At 37.6% G+C, this 24260-nt stretch overlaps 2 protein-coding genes across 2 annotated transcripts in view; both read right to left on the reverse strand.

Moving 5' to 3' along the window:
- Positions 1-857: 857 nt before the first annotated feature.
- On the reverse strand, positions 858-15258 carry GRSF1 (G-rich RNA sequence binding factor 1). The gene is made up of 10 exons (XM_019757096.3): positions 14781-15258; positions 10938-11094; positions 9459-9614; positions 8906-9049; positions 8124-8259; positions 5915-6096; positions 4767-4888; positions 3515-3650; positions 3268-3343; positions 858-2198 (listed from the first exon to the last, which is right to left on the reverse strand). The coding sequence occupies exons 1-9, from the start codon at positions 15132-15134 to the stop codon at positions 3294-3296; spliced, it is 1437 nt and encodes a 478-aa protein (XP_019612655.2). The 5' UTR covers positions 15135-15258; the 3' UTR covers positions 858-2198; positions 3268-3293.
- Positions 15259-15395: 137 nt separating this feature from the next.
- The window catches only part of LOC148759288 (uncharacterized), a 32927-nt gene continuing 24062 nt past the window's right edge, over positions 15396-24260 (reverse strand). The window contains exon 3 of the mRNA XM_088795004.1: positions 15396-15769. Within this exon, the coding sequence (XP_088651130.1) occupies positions 15677-15769 (93 nt within the window). The 3' untranslated portion in view covers positions 15396-15676. The remainder of the gene's footprint in view (positions 15770-24260) is intronic.

The raw sequence follows: 24260 nt of genomic DNA on the forward strand, positions 1-24260 counted from the left end.
ATCTACATACTGCGATCAGAGTTCTCCTTTGCAATTCCTTCAGAAGTAGCTAGCTAAAGCAGTATATGGGTAACCTGGCCATATCTAATCTCACTATTTTTGATAGCTTTACACAAAGGAGATTATAAAGACACAAATAGAAGGGAAATTCAGTCATTACTTCTTTGAATAGCAGATGATATACAACCCAGTTTTGTCAAATTCTGTGAGAAACATTTTTGATTGGATAGAAATAAAAGATTACTTTTATTCTATTACGTGCTTTTTATATTTGCCTTGTCAGCAATCATTAATTTACTAGCCTGAATTACTAAAGGGAGTATAGGAAAGTATATGAATTCATAAGATGACTTCCCTAAAATGGCCACCTTTTGTACTAAGAACTCAGCCACCAGTGTGGAGAGATGATAAACCCCTTCAAGCTTACCTACCACATAAATTTTAATGCTTTTGCTCACATTCTTTTCCCAGAGATGTGCAAATTAAACTCATTAGCTTCAAAATAAAGTAATTGCTAATGAATTTCTCATCAATCCCAATCCCAATCGACCCTACAGATTTTTTCCACAGCAAATTAGATACCTACTGCTTAAGGGAGAGAAAAGTTCACATTCCAATCAATAGATCACACAGCTACAGACACCAGTTCTCATAGCTCATGAGTACACATATATGAAAACACATTTCCACCTAAGGAGCAATACTGAAGCTGTTAAGCTGATTGATGGAAGTCATGTTCTTAAAGGATAAAAACAAACACAACTGAAAATTAATTATTTCTTCTTATAATATACCAGAACTGATGTAATAAAAATATATTCAATTGATTCACACACTCATAAATAAATACTCATAGGTAATCTTCAGCCTGAAACAAGCCTTCATTTATTGACTATATACAGTACAGTGATTTTGTATCTTAGCTGGTAATCAAAGATGGTTATGTACTGAGTGAGAGAAGACATAATCTCTCTTCTAGATATCACCTCTCAGAAATCTGGGGTAATTCAATTTTAAGAAATAGGATTGCATCTCCTGGTAACTATCTACGTAGCAGTCGTCACCCTGAGAACAGGAACAAGGCAAAGAAAGTATACAGGACGTTGATTCTCCTACAAGGTGCACATAAAATTAGTTTATTAATGACTACATTTTGAAGCCAGCCATCTTGATCCAATATTTAAATAACAAGCTGTTTACTATTAAAGCAGAAGATACTGCCATAATGTGACAGAAATACAGCTTTATCCATAAATCCTTCACACAATTATACATTAAATGCTATTTTTATTTAAGCAAGGCACCCCTACTTGTACTAAAATATGGGATGTGCTACCCCACTGTAAAAGCAAATGAGACTGAGATTTTTTTCCTATCTAGAGCTGGTTTAAATTCAAGTGAAGCCATTAATGTCCTTACCAGTCGGGACTTTTTTGACATGTCACTTCACAAGATTGAGACTAAAACCCTTAGTTTACCCAAAACCAAAACAAGGTGGTGGGAGGTGTTAAGACAACTTTTAAGTTGAGGCTAGAATTCCCTCCTTAAGTATGCAGGCATTCATGTTAAATGCCTTCAGTACAAAGCCTAGAAAGGCAAAACATTTCTAAAAATATGAAACTGCCAAGTAGTTATTTACACTCACTAACTTGTGGTATTTATTTTTTGTTTTGAATCTTTTTTTAATTCCTACCCCTAAGTCATCAAATACACCTAAAATTATAACTACTCTGTAAAACCATAATGGTTCAAAGGTCGGAAACCTTTCCTTGCTTTGGTGAGTATTTGGTTAAAATAAATCAATATTTTATTCTATAGAAAGTTTTATATCAGAGCTCTCAAACATCATTTTGAAAATGAGAGAAAGACTTTAAAGGACAGTGCTGAATAAAAATATGCAGTCTTTACATTGGGTAACATATCCTCTACGAAAAAAAAAATGTTTAATCATATAAAATAAAGACCAGATTTTTAAGTTAGATCTGGGACAGTTTAGACAATAATTTTAATTTTGTGGTTTATTTAATCCCCAACTGAATCTTTCCTTTTTTTTTCTAAACAGTCCACTATGGAATTTTTCTCACAAGCAATTAACCCCAAATCCCAAAATTCTTTCTCTAGCAGTTGCTGCTAAAAAACTGGAACTTTATATCCCACGTCCAAGAAAGATGTGCAAATGAAATGCTTCTTGCTTCATCCTGAAAATAAAAAAAAATGTTGCACATTTACTAATAATGAAAAAGTGTTGCACATGTTCCCATAACATTTAAAATTACAAATTCAATAAATTTTTTCTTTCTGATTCCGTGCAACTTACTTGACAAATTAAGTTCAGGTGAAGAAAATTAATTAGGCATTAGTATTTAGAACCTGGCAAGAAGGTAGATTATCAAAGTTGAGCACAGAATATAATTTACATAGATTTTAGCTAATATAAATAACTATTTAACATCGAGATTGTGGGACTTATATCTAAAAATAGCCCATGACAACTATTGTAAAGAAATGCCCCAGGTGTTTTCAAAAAATCATTACAGTGAAGTGTCTCAAAGGAATGCACCACTATATGGAGAAAAATGATTACAATAAAATACATTGAAAGATTTTATGGGGAAAAATAAAGACACCACATAACATTGAGTTAAAGGAATGGACATCAAGACAGATTTGTTGCAGATAAGTTAACCCTATGAAACCATGTACTTCTGAGGACAACCATTTTCATAATACCATTTTAGGAAAAGAAACAGTGGTCTGTTAAGTGTACCAACCATGATATGCCCTGGTTTCAAATGTATCATTTTAGACATCTTAAAAATAGCTTAGAGCTCAGGAGATGTATTTAAATTTTATAGGAAGAAAAGCTAATGCGAGGCACATTTCCAGTGTATTATGATTTATAGCTACAAATGGTGAAAAATTATTTTTTGGCACATAGAATGACGAATGTTGGGAAAGATACAAAAAGACTATATACAGGGAAAACACTCAAAACCACTATACTATTATGAATTCTATTTCCAAGGTGAATTTCACTCCTTATATTGATGCTTTAATTATAGGATGATAAAAACAAACAGAACTGGAAATTAATTATTTCTTCTTATAACATACCAGGACTTGATGTAATAAAAATATATTCAGTTGATTCACTCACTCCAAAATAGTTTCATCTTTATTAAAAAGAGTACGGTCTCCATCATATTACAAATTAATAAACTGATGATTAATTTACCAATTGAAAATAATTTCACCTCTTAAGTTTACCTTATTATCTGGAGTCCCTGGAAGTCTTATTTTCCCTTTGGACATGAATTCAGGAACAATTCAATATACCTATGTTCTGAGAAAAACAAACAAACAGAAAAAGACTCATTTTAAAAAGTTGAAAAGGCAGAAATTAACATTGCAGACATTTTTCTCCTAGTTTCTAGGCAAACCCAAAGCAGAAAAAGGCATTTGTAAGCACAGACGGACACCAAAAATGACAATGAACACCGCAGGCAGCACTTACGAACATGGGAGCGATCCTTGAGCATGGCGGCAACAGCATCCTCGTGGGTGTCGAAGTGCACGTCCGCTTCTCCCGTTGCCTTCCCGCTGGAGCTGTACTCCATAGTGATTCTAACAGGCTTCAGTGGAGCAAAAAACTACACAATGAACAAAGAAAGCAAAAAAGGAACATAATGGTACTAGCCCCAAATTCGACAAGTCTCGTGGCTCTGCATGTTTTTTACAGATTTTGATTCATACACTGGAAAAATGTGTTTTTAGGAAACCTCATTTAACTAACAAAGTAATTACACACTTAACCATCTCTTCTGGCTTTTCTGATCCTCTTAGAACTCCAGGTTCACTTCAAATATCTGTTCATGGACAACTTAATACTATACAAATAGCTCTGAACTTTTTTTATACCAACAAAGACCACTTTGATTATTCCTCCCATACACATCCTTCCCTGTTTCGAAGGACTGACCATCAAATACACATCATTTCTTAATAATTCATTTTTACCGTTTTTTAAATCAGACATGTAGCCTGACAATCGGTTTCTTATCAGCACCACATAAACAGAGGAACCACACTGAGGGTTATCATTCCAAGCCAAAGTAATGGAATGGAAGGCTTTAATGTGACTGTGCAACCTTCATTTACATAAAGATCTGATACCTATTAGGCTTTTTGAAATAATGAAAACAACTCTGAGGCCCTACTACTAAGTGAAGACTCTAGGTTTGGATCCACTTTAAGTCTATGCCCCAAAGTTCATGAAGTCAGTAAGGGCTTTATTATCGCTTCATTTCATACAGTATCTATTATAAAATAAAAATAGTTTAAAAATTCCTTTTCTCAAAAAATAAGGAATTCGGATGCAAAAAGGCTACATGGTCTGATGAAAGCTCCAGACATTTAGCAGTACTAGATCTTCTCTACACATAACAAACATGTGAAAAATTCCTCTGCGTCTGTTCCTAAACAACACTGAATGGGTTGAACGAACAAATCTACAGAAAACCCAAAATTTCTTACTTTGAATACTAAACCTATATCATATTCCACATCTATAAAATCTTCTTATCCACTATACATTTGAGCTTAAAATGTAATAAATCCCCTAGTTCTCAGGTAAAGAAAATAAAACAAGCCTCCACAACTATGGAGATACCTTCGTATTGTCCAAAGATACTGCAGAAATTAACAGAAGTTCAATTTTAGAACTTTTGCTCAAACCTACTGAGACTGGGTATCTTCCTGCCACTCACGTTTATAATGTCTTGGGCATTGGCTTGGAAAGGTAATCCTCTCATGTGAACAAAATGTACTGAAGATGTAGTTCCATAATCAACAGCCTCTGGAAGCTTTTCTGACATCTCCTTAGGCAATTCTGAGAAATGGAACAAAAAGCACAGTCAAGAACATAAAAGCTTCAAGAGATATTAACAGATTACAATTAGGTGATTTTGACCTTATGTCAATATCTTCAATTCCTCTTGAACCAGTTAGGAAGCAGGCTTTCATTTTAAAAGCCAAAATGATGTGAAATTTCTGCTACCTTACAAATATCACCTGAACACCCATAAGAATTTAGGGCCTCAACCCATTACCAGATTACAAAGGAACATCTTTCTATAACAACAGCGAGAAGGAAAAATAATTACTAATGAAAAAATAAAGGCAAGAGTAACTTTCAGAATTATAGGGGAAGGAAGGAAGGAAGGAAGGAAGGAAGGAAGGAAGGAAGGAAGGAAGGAAGGAAGGAAGGAAGGAAGGAGGGAAGGAGGGAAGGAAGGAAGGGGAAAGAAAAGAAAAAGGAAGAAAAGAAAGAGGAAAGGAAAGGAAAGGAAAGGAAAGGAAAGGAAAGGAAAGGAAAGGAAAGGAAAGGACAGAAGGAAGGGAGGAAGGAAGGGAGGAAGGAAGAAAAAGAAAAAAGGAGAGAAAGAGGGAAAGAAAGAAAGAGAGGATAATCCCAGGGCACCAGTTTAAAAAGGATTTATCAAACTTCAAAGATTCCAAATGCTGCTTTGGGGTTAGGAATCAAAGCAGCAATTACAGAAGCAAACAAAACTCCTTACTTTAATCAACATTTCTGCTCTCCCCCCACATCTTTTCCCACCTTAGTTTAAATGTTGACAGTTTACTTCCTTTTGTTATTATTTGTGCCACCCAGCTTTTCTGATACAGAATCTATAAAAATGATTAAATTTAAAAACCTCATGAAATAATTACGCCCTTCTGCATATATTCAAAGCACATACTATACTCAAATACATACTCGTATTAAATCTTTAACTCACTTCCCTTGTCCTATAATCATACACTCTCATACAACATGGTCATTAAAAAATATTCTAACAAATACCAAAACACATAAGATAGACCCAATTAGTCTCAACAAGAGGCAGGTCCTTACCTATTTCCTTCTCACTTTCAAAAGCGGTCATTGGTCGAATATCCTCATTTACTTCGTGTTCTTCAAAGACCATTTCCGGCTCAGTTATATACTTAGCAGGAGAAGATGCCATTTTCTTTCCCTTATGAGAACCAACATGTGTTCGAACTTCATTCCTCCTGCTGGGAAATATCTCTATATATCTATGTCAAAGCAAAAGTGAACAGGCACAAATGGTGTAAAGTAACTTTACTTTGAACTCATTTAAAACAAAACATGCACATATAATATTTCCAACAGCTTATGAAACACAAGTGTCCAAGGATGACAGGTGGGGTCGGAGGGGGAATAGAATGGATATAGATATTAGCTCATGAAAAACAACTCTCAAGAGATCACTGATTTAATCTTCCCCACCCAAGATAACAGTTTTCACCATATGCATTTTAACAATATTTTCTACCCTGTTTTGCTTTACGAGGACAACTATGCTAAGGTTAATTGTGTGGATGGAAAGAATTAATCTGGTAAGAAGGGTTTTGTTTTTCACAGTGGATTAATAATCTCTTGAAGCCTTATAATTCAATTCTGTGAAAATCAATCATATCTGTGTAAGATATTAAAAGTCACAGTATATGAGAAGCTAGCTTCCTCAAGAATTTCACTAAATAGTTTAATGTGAAATCATGAACTAAATGTCAATTCTGATTTTGCTATCTGCTTGGCAGTGAGACCATTAAATCCAAGCTTCTGGATCCGGTTTTCTTTTTCTCAACACTACTTTTCCAAATCAGGTTAAGACTGAATTATAAAAATCATTTGTATGTAGGGGCAGCCAGAGAGCTCAGCTGGTTAGGGCGCGAGCTCTTAACAAGGTCGCCGGTTCGATTCCCACATGAGCCAGTGAGCTGCGCCCTCCACAACTAGATTGAAGACAACAAGCTGCCGCTAAGCTTCCAGAGGAGCAGCCGGATAGCTCAGTTGGTTAGAGCGCAAGCTCTCAACAACAAGGTTGCCAGTTCAATTCCCACATGGGATGGTGGGCTGTGCCCCCAGCAACTAAGATTAAAAACAGCGACTGGACTTGGAGCTGAGCTGCACCCTCTACAACTAGATTGAAGGACAGCAACTGATGGGTCGTGGAAAAAAACGCTGTTCCCCAATATCCCCCAATTAAAAAAAAAGAAAGAAAAAAATCATTTGTATTTAAAAACCTATAAAGATTAGATGGGCACCACTTCTTAATTTATTGAAGAGTTTTGTACACTGTCTTAACATTTCCACATAAAATCATAATTTTGATGCATTTCAAGATACAAGAAAATATGAAGAGTGCTGAAAAAAATGGACGGGGGAGCTCTGCATATACATTTTTCATTTAAAAAGAAATTTAATAAAGACCTTTGAACCAACTCTATAAGTAGATCTTGAAACAATGGCTTTGAATGGCTTTTTGGTTTTTTAAGCTTCAAAGAAGTAAAAAGACCAGAAAGCAGCAAAGCTTTGACACTTTTGAATACTCCTCCAAAATTAACTTAAAAGACAAAAGAAGCCACCTATTACACTACATGCATCCTAGCGTGGTCGATATGCAATATACACCGTTCCTATACAGCATCCATATCAAAATGTTAACCTGAACCAATTCAGGACATTAGCTCTGACTTCCAGTTTTCAGGAAATAATAGAGGATACAAAGGAACTAGTTAAATGACACTATGAGGAAGCAATAAGATAAATCTAGAACGTGAGACATTGTACAGGACAACTGACCCAATTTCTTCAAAAGTTAAATGCATTTAAAAAGGGGGAGGGAATAAAAAAATAAAGAAGGGGATTTGTTCTACTTTAAAAGAACAGCAAACATAAAAATCAAATGCAATGTGTGGACAATGTTCAGATTCTGGGGCAAAAAAAACTCAACTGTAAAAACACATTTTTGGTATAATTAGGAAAATGTGATTATGACATTATGGCATTAGATAATAAATTAGTGCTAATTTTGATAAATGTGATAATACTGGGATCATGTAAGAAAATGTTTTCTTAAAAATGCATACTGAAATAACACATCCAGCAAATATAACACACATGAATAATTTGTTAATCTAAGCGCTAGGCATTTGACAGCTCATCACACCATTCTATTTTTCTATGTTTAGTTCAGTAGCATTCATCAATATGACCCAAAGTATGATACTCCTACATCATTAGTATCTACTTTACTCACCGGTTACCAATTTCTTCCCTGTGTTTCAATAGGGCTTGGTTGGCCATTTCTGGTTCTTCAAACTGCACATAAGCTTCTCCTGTTTTCCTTCTCCCTCTGTAGTCCATTACAAAAGTAATGTCTACTATATTCAGTCCTAGGACACAAAAAATTTATTACAAATTAGTGCTGGCAGCATGAGCTTTTATATCCAAAAAATTAACAAATTCATTCATGTGCCAATTTTTTTTACTTTATTAGTAAAATTTGGGATCTGTTTTGTCAATCCCAAAGCTAGATATATGCCTAATGGGAGGAAAATTATTATACAGCCAAAAGCTAACAACACCTACACATCTGTATTTCCAGAATGTTTACGGTATAAGCAGTCCATCTAAAGTACCATTCTCTCTTTTTTTTTTGCCATTAATTATATAGTAGGGGAAACAGAGATTTAGACTAACATCACTACTAATGGTGCATATTTTATAACTAAGAATTAGATGATAATGCTTTTACATCACAGAAATTGCTATTGTCTTAGACAAATATGGCCACTCTTATCTTATATTTTCCTCAATAGTAAAATAAAGTCACTTGAAATCTGGCATCCCCCAAAGATCAGTGTAATCGGTCAAAATACTTATATAATCTATAAATATTGGAAATCCAAATGAAGAGTTCTCCCCTAAAGAACCTAATAACTGCGTACAGTTACCTAAGAAAAGGTTTACATAAGATATAGAAGGAAAGAATGGGGATAAAAAAAGATTTGAGGCCTCAAACATAAAACCAAAAAGCACCTGCAAAGAAGTCTATAATGTCTTTCTCGTTGCAACTATAAGGAAGTCCTCTCAAACGAACCACACCGTCATTTACCACAGGTGAAGATTTGACCTGCAGACTTTTCATTAAGGCATCCACATCTTCATTGTTTATCTCATATACTACAAAGAAAAAGTACAAAAAAATATGCAAAATTTACATAACTAAGGAAGAAGGCTTTTTTTTTTTAAGAAACCATACTTGGTGGGTTAGCCAAGAGTTTAAAAACCAGTATTTTTTAATCTTTATGTACTTCCCTGGAGAAAATAACAAATGACATTTACTGACTATTTATTATGTGCCAGGTGTCACTCATTTAAACATTACAACTTGTGAGGTAAACTTGGTCAACATCCTCACTTTGCAGATAAGAAACTGAGATTATCTCTGTGCTCCATTTTTGCACCCTGTAAAAAGGTGTATTCATAATATCTAACTCCTTCATTACTGTTAAGGATCAAATGAAACTGCCTTGGAAAGAATAAAGTTTAGTGTAACAATCCTGAAGAGCCACAGTGTGACTTCACGTACCTTCCACATACCGCTGCCCCATGTACATGCGGTGCTTTTCTAAGGCTTTCTGCACATCCTGCTCGGACTCCATTTCAATTAAGGCATCACCCCTTCGTTTCCCATCTCTATTTAAGAGGAAGTGTATTCCATTCTCACCATTGCGGATTCTGCAGTCTAAAAGCATGTAAGTAAAATCAATTAAAACCAGAAATCAAACTTTTAGCTCAACTATGCAAGTCACTAGAATGCAATTTTCCAACAACAAAACAAAGCAGGAACCACAATACCTGTCAGGTTCCTCACACAAACCCCCATCATTGAAGCCATCCAAATACCATGAGGTGGTAGTTTCTAAAATTTTCCACATGAAAAAGATACTGTGTTTCCCCAAAAATAAGACCTAGCTGGACAATCAGCTCTAATGCATCTCTTGGAGCAAAAATTAATATAAGACTCCGTCTTATTTTACTGTAATATAAGACTGGGTCTTATATAATGTAATGTAATATAATGTAATATAGGACTGGGTCTTATATTAATTATTGCTCCAAAAGACACACTAGAGCTGATTCTCCAGCGAGGTCTTATATTTGGGGAACAGGGTGAGCAAACCTTAACACATAAGTTTATGATCCCCTGATCATTAAATGGCTATTCAAGCCAGGCTCAATGGAAAATGTATTATGTCCTTTCCAATGCTTCTACAATCAGTTTCAAATCACTTAAGGAATTAAAATATGGTTATGCTTATGCATAAGTGTCTTCTTTTTGTTTCAATGATAACAAAAACAAACCTCTAAAAATGTCTCCTGCCATTTTGTTACCATAATTTAACTTTCCCCCCTTTTTATTACCAAGGAAAGACATCCCCAAACTGCATACTTCTTATAATGTGAGCAAGTGGAAGATGTAAATGGTTTTATAAAATGCTTGACCCACACAAATGCTATGCATATTAAGGTACTTAATATGTTGTTACATCATTTTTACATTTAAGATGCCATGTTCTAAAAGACTTTTAAAAAGTTTGCTCTTAAAAGCAAAATTAAAAATCAGTCAGATACAGAAACTAAAAAACTAACCACAAATATGTAAATCTTCCAAATATGTTACTAAGGGAATTGTGTCACTTGATACTAAGTAATCCTGTATTCTAAATGTATGTGTTACATAAAGAACTACTCTTATATAAATTACCACTAAGGTATTTCCACTAGTAGGTTTGACTTTTTTGATATGTACTTATTAAACCTTCGGAGAAAACTGATTTCATACCACAAGTTTTAACATTAAATTTTTTGTTCCATTCAGTCTTTAAACCTGGTATGAATTATAAATGGTACACATGGTGTCATTTGGTATGCATCTGTAACCAGCCAGAATGAGAGAATTCCCAACCATCAAATAAGATGTCTATAGCATAGCTTAACTTGGATTCTGTGGGACTTATCTTTCACTCACACAAAATTACATATTTAAAACATACATAAAATATACCTGAGAAAAAGCTAAGCACATCTTCTACAGTGCACGACCATGGTAATCCTTGAGCTCGAATGAGATAAACATCATCCACTTCCTCTCCTAACTTGGATGGAGCCAATTCATATTCAGGGAGAGGTGGAAGGTCTTCTAGGTAGGTAGTTTTGGACTCCTTCAGAGAGAAATGAAGAAATGTAAAAATATTTCTTTGCCAATGTACTTAGAAAATGTTTATTTCTACAAATGAATGCTCTGGATATTATTCTTAGGGGACAATTACTATTTCAGACACAAGAAGTAAGCTTCACAAATCTAACTCATCCTATCCATTCAGCCACCATATTTTTTAATGGAGCAGAATAGATAAGAAAACAAGACACTTACATATGCTACCTATATAAGAGGCTCCCTTCAAATTGAAAGGCACACACAGACGGAAAGTAAAAGGATGGGGAAAAATATATTTCATGAAAATGGAAATGAAAAGAAAAAATCTGGATTAGCAATTCCTTATCCCAGACAAAACAGACTTTAAAACAAAGGCTATAACAAGAGACTAAGAAGGACCCAGTAATCATACTTCTGGGTATTTATCCAAGAAACCGAAAACGCTACTTCAAGGGGACGTGTGCACCCATATGTTCACTGCAGCAGTGTTTACAATGGCCAAGATGTGGAGGCAGCCCGAGTGTCCGACAATGGATGAGTGGATAATGAGTAGGTGGTACATGTATACAATAGAACATTGCTCAGCCATGGAAGGCAATGGATTCTTGCCATCTGTGATGGCATGGATGGACCTGGAGGGTATTGTGATGAGTAAAGTGTGTCAGGCAGAGAAAGACAGATGCAATGTGATCTCACTTATATGTGGAATCTAAAGAACAAAATAAACTAACAAAGAGAAACAAACTCATAGATGCAGAGAACATTTTGATGGCTGCCAGATAGGAAGAGGGTTGAGGGTGAGTGAAAAAGGGGAACGGATTAAGAAGTACAAATTGGTAATTACAAAGTAGTCATGGGGATGGATGTAGGGTATAGCATAAGGATTACAAACAACAATATCGTAATAATTACCATGTTTCCCCAAAAATAAGACCTAGCCGGACAATCAGCTCTAATGCGACTTTTGGAGCAAAAATTAATATAAGACCCGGTTTTATTTTACTGTAAGACCGGGTCTTATTTAAGACCAGGTATAATATAAGATAATTAATATAATATAATATAATTAATATAATATAATATAATATAATATTATGTAATATATAATACCGGGTCTTACATTAATTTTTGCTCCAAAAGACGCTTTAGAGCTGATGGTAAGGCTAAGTCTTATTTTCGGGGAAACACCGGACATCGCTGTCAGAAGTCTATCCTCCTTTCAAGCCCCTTCTCGTATCAGGTCTTGATTTTTCCTCTGTTAGTGCTCTGTTTTGAATTTGTATAATGATCTTAAATCTTAACACTTAAAGCATCTTGTCTTGTATGCTTATCTTAGTCTAGATGGTAAACTTTTTGAGATGAGGAACTAATACAGTGAGTAGGAGGCAGTTATGTGTTTGTCAAATTGAAGGGACCTCTCTTGTTGTGCCTAACCAAAACACTATTATTAGATGTAATTTGGGATTGATGAATTTCAAAACAAGTCCTGAGTAAAACTTATATCCTGCCAAACTTCTAGGATATACCCACTTATTGCTTTAGGATGTATTATGTAAGCCAAAACAGGATGCGTTAGATTCTCCCCCAATACCATTTTAAAAATTTATTTATTTAGATTTTTATTAAACTACAACTAACATACAGTATTAGTAAATACTTATAGTAAAATAAGACTGGGTGTTATATTAATTTTTGCTCCAAAAGATGCATTGGAGCTAGTGGTCCGGCTAGGTCTGATTTTCAGGGAATTCCAGTTTGTGAGGAAATGGGAGGAAGTAGTATAAATAAATGCCCATTTGCAAAACAGCAATAATCCCATTTAGCTAAACTGTAGGGTACAATTAGGAGCCAAGGAAGATGAGCTGACAAAAGGAATTTGGAACTATATAGGAAAGGGACCTGAGTGTTAAGCTCAATGTGACTCCTTAACCTAGTAGGCAAAGGGGCACTAATGAAAGACATTCAGACATTTAGGAGTGACAAACAGCAGGATGCTTGGAAAAATTAATCTGTCAACTGATATGTTAGACCAACTGAGTAAGGGAAAGACCATAAAAGGCAATAGCTGTAGTGTGGGGTAACAGAAGCCTGAGACACACCTGAAGAAGTTCTATTTTACAAAATGAAGCAAAAATTGGTATTTTTAATAAGATTCCATCAAGCACCACAATCGTAACAGGGAAGACAACTCAGGTTTTAAGACTTGCACTCTACCGGGCTAAGGAAAGCGATTCCTTAGTACCATCCACCATTTACATGAAGACTTATGTCTAAATTTATGGACTCTGACAAATGTAAACCTCTAGCAGATGTCTAATACATATTTAATAAGAATGCAACAATCACTACAATTAACATGGGAAGACAACTCAAGCTTGCACTCTACTGAGCTAAAGAGATTCTTCGCTCCTTCGTTATGTTCCCAACATTTTCATGAAGACTTACATGTAATTTTAAGAAGTCAACGATAAACCAAAGCACAGTGTGAAACACTAGTAGAGGCTCAACAGATATTATAGTCAATTTCACAGAAAAAAATAATCAAGTAAAAAGAGTAACCAGTTCACAACGACTTCTTAGAGATAGTCTATGTTTTATAATAACGACAACATTCCCCAATATCCCAGAATTCCATAAGCATCACAAGCTTTTACAGAAAAGGGCAGGAGAAAGTATTGGGCAGGAATTCAAATCAATTAGCTCTACCACGGGCAGACAGCAGCCATGCTGATCAACCTCCCGGTTTCCCTAAGTTCAAGGAGAAGCACAAATTAAGATAAATAAGACCCAAGACATCAGGAGCTGGGTAGTCAAAAAGTGCGGGGACATTCCCCAGATGCCACGTAACAAGCGGAAAGAGAGCTTCCTACAAGGCACAAAGTATTTGCAATCTGAGTTCTTAAGCACACACTGTCCGTAAAAAAAAACACAACAACAAAAAAAAACACACTAGACTCACTCCTGGATCCTCAAATCGTGGCCTCAACGCTAGATGTCCCCTCCCTACCACCTCTTCCCCAAATATCAGTCTCCAAACTGTCGTCCCCGTCGGCGGTGACCCACGGTCCTAAAAGACCTTCTGTCAGAGAAAGTGGAGGTGCAGAGGTGACCTTCAGTAAACTGGGGCAGCTAGCCTTTCCCCAGGGACACGAAGAGCAGGGCGCGCTGGGGACGAGCCTCCTTCCCCAAGAACCCAGATCACGCAACTGTGCGCGTGAACCTTGTCACCAGCGGGCCGCTAGGCGCGCCGAGGGCCGCCCAGGCCTAGTGCGGTGGCTGCACGGGAACTCCCAAGCCTCCCCCGAGTCCGGCCTCCCAACTTCACAACCAGCGGACGGAGAACGACAGGGACGCGGAGTGGGGGCGTCAACAAGCCTCACAAAACCTACCATGGGCCGGCAGGAAACAAGGCCTCAACATTCATCCCCAGCCACACTTACACTGCCCAACCGACCAGAGATTCAAGGAGAACAAAACAAGGAGAAAACCCGAGGCCTGGAAGAACGTCCCTTGTTCCCGGGCCCAATAGGAGGACTAGGCGGGAGGGGGTGGGGGCGGGTGTGCTGCGGGTGTGCGGCGCGTGCCGCGGCTCCTCCGGCGCGCACGCGAGGCGCACACGGAGGGGCGCGGAGACACGTGCGCGCGGCCGGGGAAGGGTCCCGCGCGCGGTCTCTTACGGCGCCCACGTACCTGGCTGTATCCCCGCGTCGGGCCCGCGGCCGCCGCCAGCGACTGCGGCAGCAGCGGGGCGCGCAGGGCCGGGTAAGAGGCAGCGGCCGCGGCGGCGGCGGAGGCGGCCGCGGGGAGAGGCCCCGCCAGCCTCCCGGCGGGCACAGGCCCGGTGTGGAGGCCCCGCGTCTGAGAGGCGGCGGCCGCTGCGGCCCCGAGCAGCAGCAGCAGGCGGCGGCGGCCCGAGACGCCTGAAGGGAAGGAGCCGGCAGCCGAGTAGAAGGGCAGGCAGGCAGCGCCGGTGCGCCGGCAGCTGCTACAGTTACAGCCGCAGCCTCGGAGCAGCGCCCCGAGCACCCAGCGCGTCCCGGCCATGGACTCCGGAGGCGGCGTGGGGCCCGTAGGTGGCTGCGGCTGCAGCGCGACCGGAGGGGAAGTGGAATCCAGGGCCGGGGTGGGGGCGCCAGGCACATGCGCGCCGGTACCCGGGGCAGCGGCGAGTCGGGAGGAGGCGGAGAGCGCGCTGCTCCGCCTGGTCTCCGCCCTCGAGGCGGGGCTGCCCGAGGCCCTGGGGAAGGGCGGTGGGGCCCTGGCTCTACCGCCGGGCTCTTTCACTCGGTGGAAACTGAGTCTTAGAGGGTACGAGGCGAGGGCCTTCCTGCTTCGGAGACAGCCTAGGCCTGGAAGGCCGGTCGTCCGACGCCCCTCCGATACTCGTGACCTGAGGTGCAAAAGGGCTGATACTGGAAGGAATCCTGATACTCTGCTTATAAAAAGAGGTTGGGGTAATATCGAAGGAGGTTTAGTAACCCCCAAATTTGAGATATGAACGGAAGGCCAACTTCTTTTAAAATAAAACGGATACTCATATGCTGCTTATACATGTATATAACATAGATAAAGCCTCCCTTAATGAATCAGTGTGCAGGCAGAGGTTTGCAAAAGAACAGGTTGTGCGGTTTTCCTCCTCCTGTGGCAGGACCTGTCTCGTTCATAGGCAAAACGGAGTTCTGAGAATAAAAAACAGAAAAAACTACATTTAAAAAAATTTTATTGTGGAAAGTCAAAAAAAGTAAAATGAAGTTATAGAGTTTCAGAAAATATCAGCATTTTAAAAAATCTTGTTTTATCGACCCCACCACCACCACAGCCCAAACATTTTTTTCTTTGCTGGACTATTATAAAGCAAACCTGGAATATTTTAAAGCAAACCCTAAAGATCATGTCAATCACCCTTTCAGTACTCATTTTAAACTGGTAAGGACTTAAAACGACCTTCAGATTAGCTGTTTTGAAGTATTCAAGATAATTGCGTTTAAAGTTTGAGTTGTTTACCTACTCTGGCCTACTTTTAGGGAAAGGAAAGCTCAGTATTTCCAAAAAAAAAACCTTACCCCATCAAAGGAAAAAAACAGGAAAAAATCTAATTGGCTTGGCTCTGTGGACATAAGAGTATCAAAGAGAAGGGGACATCCTTATCTGCAAGATTTAGGAATCATAGAGGTTTGGTTCCTTTTTTCCTTAATTCTCTCTTTCAAGAAGAAAAATGGGTTAGCCATTCCTAGCAGATTATCACTATAAATGACGATTTGTGGACATGTTAGGGATTCTGCCCATATTTACTCTTGCCTTTATTTTGTTAATAACTGAAGTCACCATCCATAATGTGTAATTCTGAATGAGTTAGAAACCTAAATACATAGAGTGAAACCTTGCAGATTATCAGGAGTAACACCTAAGTATTAAAATGGAAAGTTTTTAAATTATAGTTAGAAACCTAAATACATAGAGTGAAACCTTGCAGATTATCAGGAGTAACACCTAAGTATTAAAATGGAAAGTTTTTAAATTATAGTTGACAATTTTTATTAGTTTCAGGTGTACTACAGTGATTCAACATTTATATACCTATGATGTGATCACCATGATAAAGTCTAGTAACTGTCACCATACAGAGTTTGAAAATGGAAAGCTTTCATTTTTACTTAGAGGAAATTGGGAAGATATAAGGGAGAAAAAAAACGAATTGAACAACTATTCATTCATCTAACATACATATTAAGTGCTTTTTGTGTTCCACGCACTGTGCTATGTATGCCCTGTGCATTCAAGGATGTATAATAATAGGCTTACAGACTAAATATCAAAGTGATATTTAGATTTATATATGTCTAGATTATATGTAGAGAGAATAACAAGTATTGTAAATTAAAACTAATAACTTATGCAACACCAGGTTTTAAAATTTGTGTTAAGATTATTTTAAACCCAGCTAGCTAACTAGCACGTTTTCATGATAAACTTATATTACAGAAGTAAAAAGCCTCTGTTGGACAAAAAATTTAAGAGACTTTTTGACTGGGGTTGTGACAATGGAGATGAAGAAAAGGGAAGATTTGAGGTTTTTTGTTTTGTTTTTAGTGGTAGAATCAACAGGATTTGAAGCTAGGTTAGAGAGAGGGATAGTGTTTTCTGTTATTGTTACTTGGGGTTTGGAGGGGGCAATGGGGATGACTCTTAAAACCTGGGGAAGTTTACATATATACAAATATATGAAGCAAATCAACCCCATTTTGTGTTAAGCCAGAGAAATACTCATTTGGGTGTTGTCAGTATAAATGAAGCTGCTAGTTAGGATGAGACTGTTTGGACCAAGTTTAGAGTGAGAAGAAAAAAACATGTAGAAACAAGACTTGCAGTTTACAACATTGAATGACCTGCAGAGGAAAAGGAACTTGCTAGGACAGAAAGAAGGAGCAGCAAGACAGTTAAGAGCAAATTGAGGAAAGGCAACAGTGTTTCTGGAAGGGAGTATTTAAAAGTGTCAAGTCTAGACTAGGATCAGTACTTACTCATCAAGTGAGATGAAAACAGGAAAAAATGTATTGGATTTAGTGATGTGGGAAGGTGTCAGTAACCTTACCCACACTTGTTTGGGGTAGTAATACTAGCAGAGGCTGGAATAAAGCAGAGGGGAGGAAATTGATGTACAAGTGCAAAATATGTTTGATTTTATAGGTGAAAAAGGGATAAGGCAGTAAAGGAAGTGTAAGTCAAAAATGGGTTTTGTCTTACTTCGTTTGGATTAAATTGGATGATATTAGAACATGTTGAAATGACACTGGGAAAAGATTCAGTTCATAAGGATTTAATTGAATAACCAGGAGAAAGTGGGCATAATTGAAGTGTGGTTCCTAGAATGGTGAAAGGATAGGCATCAAAGCTTTGGTACAGAGATTAGCTTTAAATAGGAAAGAGGTCCTCCATCTTTTCTGTAATAACTTAATCATAAAGCTTATTGTTCTTCTGGTATGTTCCTTTTTATTTAGCATTTATTACAGTACTATATACAGAGTAGCACTGCCAGGGTGTCAGTGCTACTCTGAGAAGAATTTCGGTGGTAGAGCAAGTCAAAATTGGTAGAAAAAAATCTCCCAATTTGAGGGGAGATTTAAAAGAAGGAGGAAAATGATCACCTCCCCTTCACTAGGAAAGAATGTTCAAAAGAAGCCCTCTTTGCTCCAAAGAGCACATTATTATGAGCTAGAAGAGGAGCTGGACGGGAATGATTGTTCTGATTACTAATAAATAAATTAAGGAACTCATTTTATTGTCTGTGCCCCTCAATACTTAGAGGTGAACATACTTCTGATATGCAATGAAGTTGAGTTCATCTCAAAGGATCCTACCCCAAGCCTTCTTTGCATTTGAAAGAAGCAAAAAATCATGAACCATGGATGTCAATAAGCCTAAAGTGGCAAAAGGAAAAGGAATTGAAGTCAAGTACCATAAAGAAATGGTGCCCATTTGTGTAACCTGTGATTGAGGTGCTATTCATCATCCAAGATTAAAGGACGAAGTTTATTACATTGAGTAGATACAAGAGAACTTCAACAATTGGAGCTACCAGTTAGTTACTCCCAAAGGAAGACAAAGAGGTGCATTTTATCACCGCTATCATCACTACTTCACTTATCTGACAAGAAAAACTCATCCACTGGAGCCACAAGCTCACAGATTTGTTTGCTGCAGTGATGTGTTTCTTAGGTTAGCTTTATCAGTTGGCTTGTTCATATTAACAAGTTCATGCTGACCAATTTTTATTATATCTCTCCCGTAGGTTGCATTTGGAAAACCTTTCTGTGAAGGAATAAAATGAAGCTACTTATGATCGACATGTGACAGACCAACAAATGTCTAAATAATACAGCTTCTTCACTTGTTAAAATTAGCTTATTAAAATTAAAATAGGTCTCTGGGAAAGAGAGTAACCAGACAGACCAAGGCTCTGAGTATCAACTGACACACACAAGATACAAAATAACCAAGAAGTCTTTAATAACCATCATTATTAATAATCATCTCTTTAAAATACATGACTATAGTGTTTTTTAAAAAAAGCCAAGCCATCTTGTACACATGTACACCCACATACACGACACACAGAGTAACGTTTGCCTTTAACCAGTCCTCAAGGCATCCAGTTCTCAAAGATCCGTTTACCAGTTCCTTGTGTATCCTTCCAGAGATGGTCCCTGCCATGCTTCATTTTTAAATTTGGTAACTTCACTGTACTTTGGATTTTGACAAGTTTTCCACCTGCTGTGAAAGGATGTTCTGAAGCCAGTGTGTTCCTAAATTGAGAGCAAAAGGAAAAGGAAGCATAATAGATAAATGAGATCCCGTGTCACAAGAAACAAAGGATACTGGGGTGAAAAAGGCATGAAAGGAAAAGGTAAGTCTGCTATGATATTTGGAAGAATAATTTTTTTCCCTAGTTAACAACATAATTAGAAAAAACATAAGACTTCAGAGTCAGACACTGATAAAACCCTGGCTACGTCACTGTCTGTGTGACTTAATCTCTTTGAGCTATGTTTTCCTAAATTATAAAAATAGAAGTAATATTAACTATCACATAGATTTGTGAGGTATCCACCACCTAGTCAGTGGTGACTATTATTATTATTAGATATGTTTAAAGGAAATGGTTATTGTTGTATTTTAATTAATTCTTCCCTTCCCTCTGATTACACCTCAGTATTTTTAATTGAAATATAATGGACATATAACAACATCAATATTTGTTAATAATTTTAAGGAAAATAAATTTTCCTTGGAAACAAATTCTATGGAATTAGAAGATACCACACTGAAAGTTAAGTTCTAAGAAGACTGTTCAAGCATATCCTAGGGTATGGGGCAGATATATACCCACCCAGTCTGAAGGACAGCAGAGGAATGAGGATCATCACTGTAAAAAGATCTTGGAAGTACCTGTGATGTACTGTATTTAGCCTGTTTCTGCCACTACATTTAAAACAAGGCTCTGTATCATAATAAAATCTTTATATGATACATATATATGAGTGTGTGTATCACATGTATATGTATGTATACCTCACACATGTCGATATATAGACCTACACTGTTTTTTGCTCATAATCAGTAATGTTTACTGAATTAAAATCAGTAGACTATTTTTATATGTATGTATGTGGGTTTAGGGATATAATGCTGGTTTTATAAATAACACTTCTATTTGGCCTAGAAGTAACAAAAATGAAAAAGCCAATGGTAAATTGGACATTAAATAGGACATTTTTCTAGTAAATATAGAAATCTGTATTTTCTAATCTTCATATGTATTTTTAATTTGACTTAATTTGTAGGCTCCACTTATAACACTAGTGGCTGCTAAAAGTACACATATGATACCTAATTTATATTGAGGTCCCTTAAAGCAAATACAATGTAATTTGTAGGGTGGCATCGGAAATGATTCAACTAGTATATAATTCCATTATGATCACTTGTTCTTCATTTACACAAAATGATTCCACTTACTACTGTAATCACAAATTAATCCTCAAGAATTCAAGGGGTGAAAGGTTAACAGTAATCTGTGGGGCCTGCTTTCTAGGTTTTTTTCTTCAAGTAAGAACACAGTATAGTTGGCATCTAAGCTATCACTAGAACTATCCCTAGAAAAACTCAAGAAAGTAATTGCATTTCCACCCCCCACCCCCAACTCCACTCTCATTCCATGCCACCTCTTACAACTTCATGGATACAACATCATGGAGCTTCTAGGTCTCTTCTCCATTCAGAATGTGTTTGCTGGACTGTACCTTCATAGTGTCCCCTCCCCCAATATGGGCTGGCCCTTTGAGATATTTCCCCACAGTTTTGTTTCTTTCCTCATTACAATTTTTGATGGTAACAATTCTCTTGAGGGCTGACCGTGACTCTGACCTAATGCTTTTAGTAAGATCATGGAGTTAGGAGTAGCTATTCGGAGAGTTATTACTTTCAGAAATATGTATTAATGCATTCTTTGAATTAGATACTGAGGAATATATAATAAAAAGTAGTCCCCACTTTCAAGATTCTCAGAGTCTAGTAATGAAAACATAAGAAAATCACCAATTGCAACACAACACACTGCTGTAAGGAGCCATATCGATACCACTGGACTTCCAAAGAGGGACACTCTCACACTCTTATGGATCAAAGACGGTTCAAGAGAGTTGACATCAAAGTTGGATCTTGAAGGAATCAGTAAAGATTAGTAAAATGAAGAAGGAAATGCTGTCCTAAGCAAAGGGAACAGTTTTTAGAAAACCGGGGGCATAAGAGGACCTAGAGAATTGAAGAAATTACAAATGGTTTGTGGCAGGAATACTAACATAATGGGAATTTTGAAAACATTAATAGATGTCAGATCATTAGAAAGCTTTATACATGCATTGTAGGGAACTTGAACTTTATCTGGAAGATAATTGGGTGCCCATTGAAGTAGCAAAGGGATATTAAGCAGATTTACATTGAGAAATTGGACTCTGGCAATAGTTTGGAGGAGGAATTGTAGGAGGATAAGAGACCTGTTATCCAGAGGTAGTTAGAAGTCTAAAGCAATAATTCACAGGAGAAAAGGGGAGTGCCTAGACCATGAGAGCAATTTCAAGAACTATTTGGACTGCTGATGGATTTCTTAGGATCTTGAAATAATCCTCTGTAAGCCTTATGACCGCCCTGGGCAGGATCTGCCAGGTAAAGGTCAAACTGGAGGAGCTAACAGACATGTATCAAAAGTAAAGGTTTTGATCTTACTTGTCACCATCTGCGGAAATATCAGACCAAAAACAAATTTTGTTTTGCTGTGTCAAAGGATCATAAAGTCTTTGGGATAGAAAAAACTTTTAAGGTTATTGAGAGATTCTAATCCAATGTTTGAATTCCCTTTACAACATGCCTGCCAAGTGGGGATTTAGTCCACGTTAAATAACTCCAGTGAGAACAATCCACTATTCCCTAAGAATGATCTCAAACGTTTCCTCTAATTTAAAAAAGAAAAAACAAACAAAAACCAGGAAGCTTCGTGGGGACTTGCAAGTCAAGATTCCAGGTGCTATCTAGATTTCCCATTGACTTCACTCACACTCTCTTCCTGAAATTCATTTCTGTATAGTGATGCATAATTTACATGTAGGTCTGACTTTATGGGAAGGTAATAAAAGGAAGCTATTCCCTGAGTAATGTCATTAGGGGGTCAAGAAGCAAGGCTTCTCCTCCCCCAACCACCCTCACCCCAAGCTATCATAGAGTCTCAAATACTACCATTAGCATTTCTAAAGAAATGACACATTAAGTCACACTAGGGTGTTAATGACATACCAGATATATTTCCTTCTGACATTGGGGTCCCTGGGAAGTACAGAACCACTAGCAAAGGAAAGCGCACTAAAAGTGAAGAGAAAGCAACACTAAAGAAAGATGAGCCAGAGGTCTTCAGTGGCTCACAAACAGAAAGGTTTATTGCATAAAAAGTACCTGGAATTTGTTCAAAAAGCTGTTTCTAGAACTCCTCCTTGTATAATTTTTGCCTCACTAGATCTGGGTGAGATTCCTGGGCAATTGTGATAATGCCGCTAAATTTAGGAACTGTTAGTGGTGAAGCCACATCAGGAAAAAAACAACCCATGACCCCCATCTCACAAGAACACACAAAGTCAATGTCCTTATTCTGCCTAGGGCCATCTTGCTTTGTTCTAAATTCTCTAAGGTGAAGGTTATGGAGGAGTTAATGGCATATTAGGTGCCTGGTGAAATGTGCCGGACTTTTTTAGTGTCTAAGACTACTTTAACAACAGTAGGCTTTCAGTGAGCAGAACTATACTGATGAGTACAGGACGATACAGAACACTTTGCTTTAAAACTTCTTTTGGCAGTTGCAATATTTATATCTCTCAGGATGAGAGTTTTATGAATTTGTAACAAACATTAGGTCATTGGGCCTCATAATATTCATAGGTTTCTAAAGTAAGTGGCAAGTTTTGGCTCTGAATTTTCTTAACAAAATGGGTAAGGGGGTAAAAATGCATTGTTATAATGGTGCAGTGACAAAAATGTTCTCACATTATAGTTGTAGCACTATTGAGCAATTTGCAGTTTACAAAACTCATTTGCATACTTTATTTTTCTAACAATTCTGTGATATAGGTAGGATAGGTGCTGGGATACCAGTTTTATAGATGAAGACAAGGCTTAAAGTTTGAAAAAAATTTCCCAATGTTTATAAGAGTATTCTAATTTTTGAAAAAAATCCAGCTATGAAACAGAATGTCTTGTTTTGTTTTCTAAATTATTCTAGTAAACTCAATATATTCATTTAGAAATTTTAATAATTTTTACAAAGACTTTTTTAATTACTCCTGGACACATGCAGTAATAGTTTGCTGGTGGATCACTAGGGATAATAATGAAAGGAGCCACTCCCATTTCACCCTTTTACTTCCCAGACCCATGAATCCTGGCTATAGGAGGAAGAGCACCATCTAGATTATTTTCTGAATCAGAGCATATACCATATCCTGGAGGAAACTGCTTCAGCTGTATAAGGTATGACATATCCCACTTAGCTGGTGCCATAAATGATTTTTCAAATGGCCATTCCACCATTCTTTCAAGCCAGTGGCGTTAGGATGAAGATGGTCAGACTGGTCCATTCTGTAAACATGGTCCCACTGCCTTATTCATTTCTATGCAAAGACTTCCTTTAGCAGCAGTGATGCTATGTGGATTACTGTCATAGTAGATAAGCCGTTCTGTAAATCCATGGATGGTGGTTTTGACATAAACTTTATGTGCAGAGAAAGAAAATACAGGCAGAGAGTGTCTATTTCAGTAAGAACAAAGTACTGCTCCCCCCCCCACCAAAGGCTGCAACAAAATCACATCTGGAACAATGGCTAAAATTGGACTCACTATTTGATTAAGCTAATAACAATCCACTGTTATTCTCCAAATCTGTCTTCTACAGGCCAAATTGTGCAATTTGAATGGGGATGTAGTAGGAATCACCATCTCTGCATCTTTCGTGTCCTTGATGGTGGCGCTAATTGCTGCTCTCTTTCCAGGAAGGCAGTGTGCATTTTAATTTACTATATTCATAGGTAAAGGTAGTTCTAGTGGCTTCCAGTTGGCCTTTTCTACCATAAT

The sequence above is a fragment of the Rhinolophus sinicus genome, chromosome 1, assembly GCF_057876585.1.
Source record: "Rhinolophus sinicus isolate RSI-liver-muscle chromosome 1, RSI-T2T, whole genome shotgun sequence".
In the NCBI taxonomy this organism is placed as follows: Eukaryota; Metazoa; Chordata; class Mammalia; order Chiroptera; family Rhinolophidae; genus Rhinolophus; species Rhinolophus sinicus.

Bases quoted from the DNA above. Each gene is read 5' to 3' on its own strand.
- GRSF1 (XM_019757096.3), bottom strand. From the start codon at position 15,134: ATGGCCGGGACGCGCTGGGTGCTCGGGGCGCTGCTCCGAGGCTGCGGC. The intron at 9,615-10,937 runs GTATATTTTATG...ACATGCTTTTAG, and splicing joins TGTGCTTAGCTTTTTCTCAG to ACTGCAGAATCCGCAATGGT. The intron at 3,651-4,766 runs GTGAGTGGCAGG...TTCATTGTGTAG, and splicing joins ATGCCCAAGACATTATAAAC to TTTTTTGCTCCACTGAAGCC.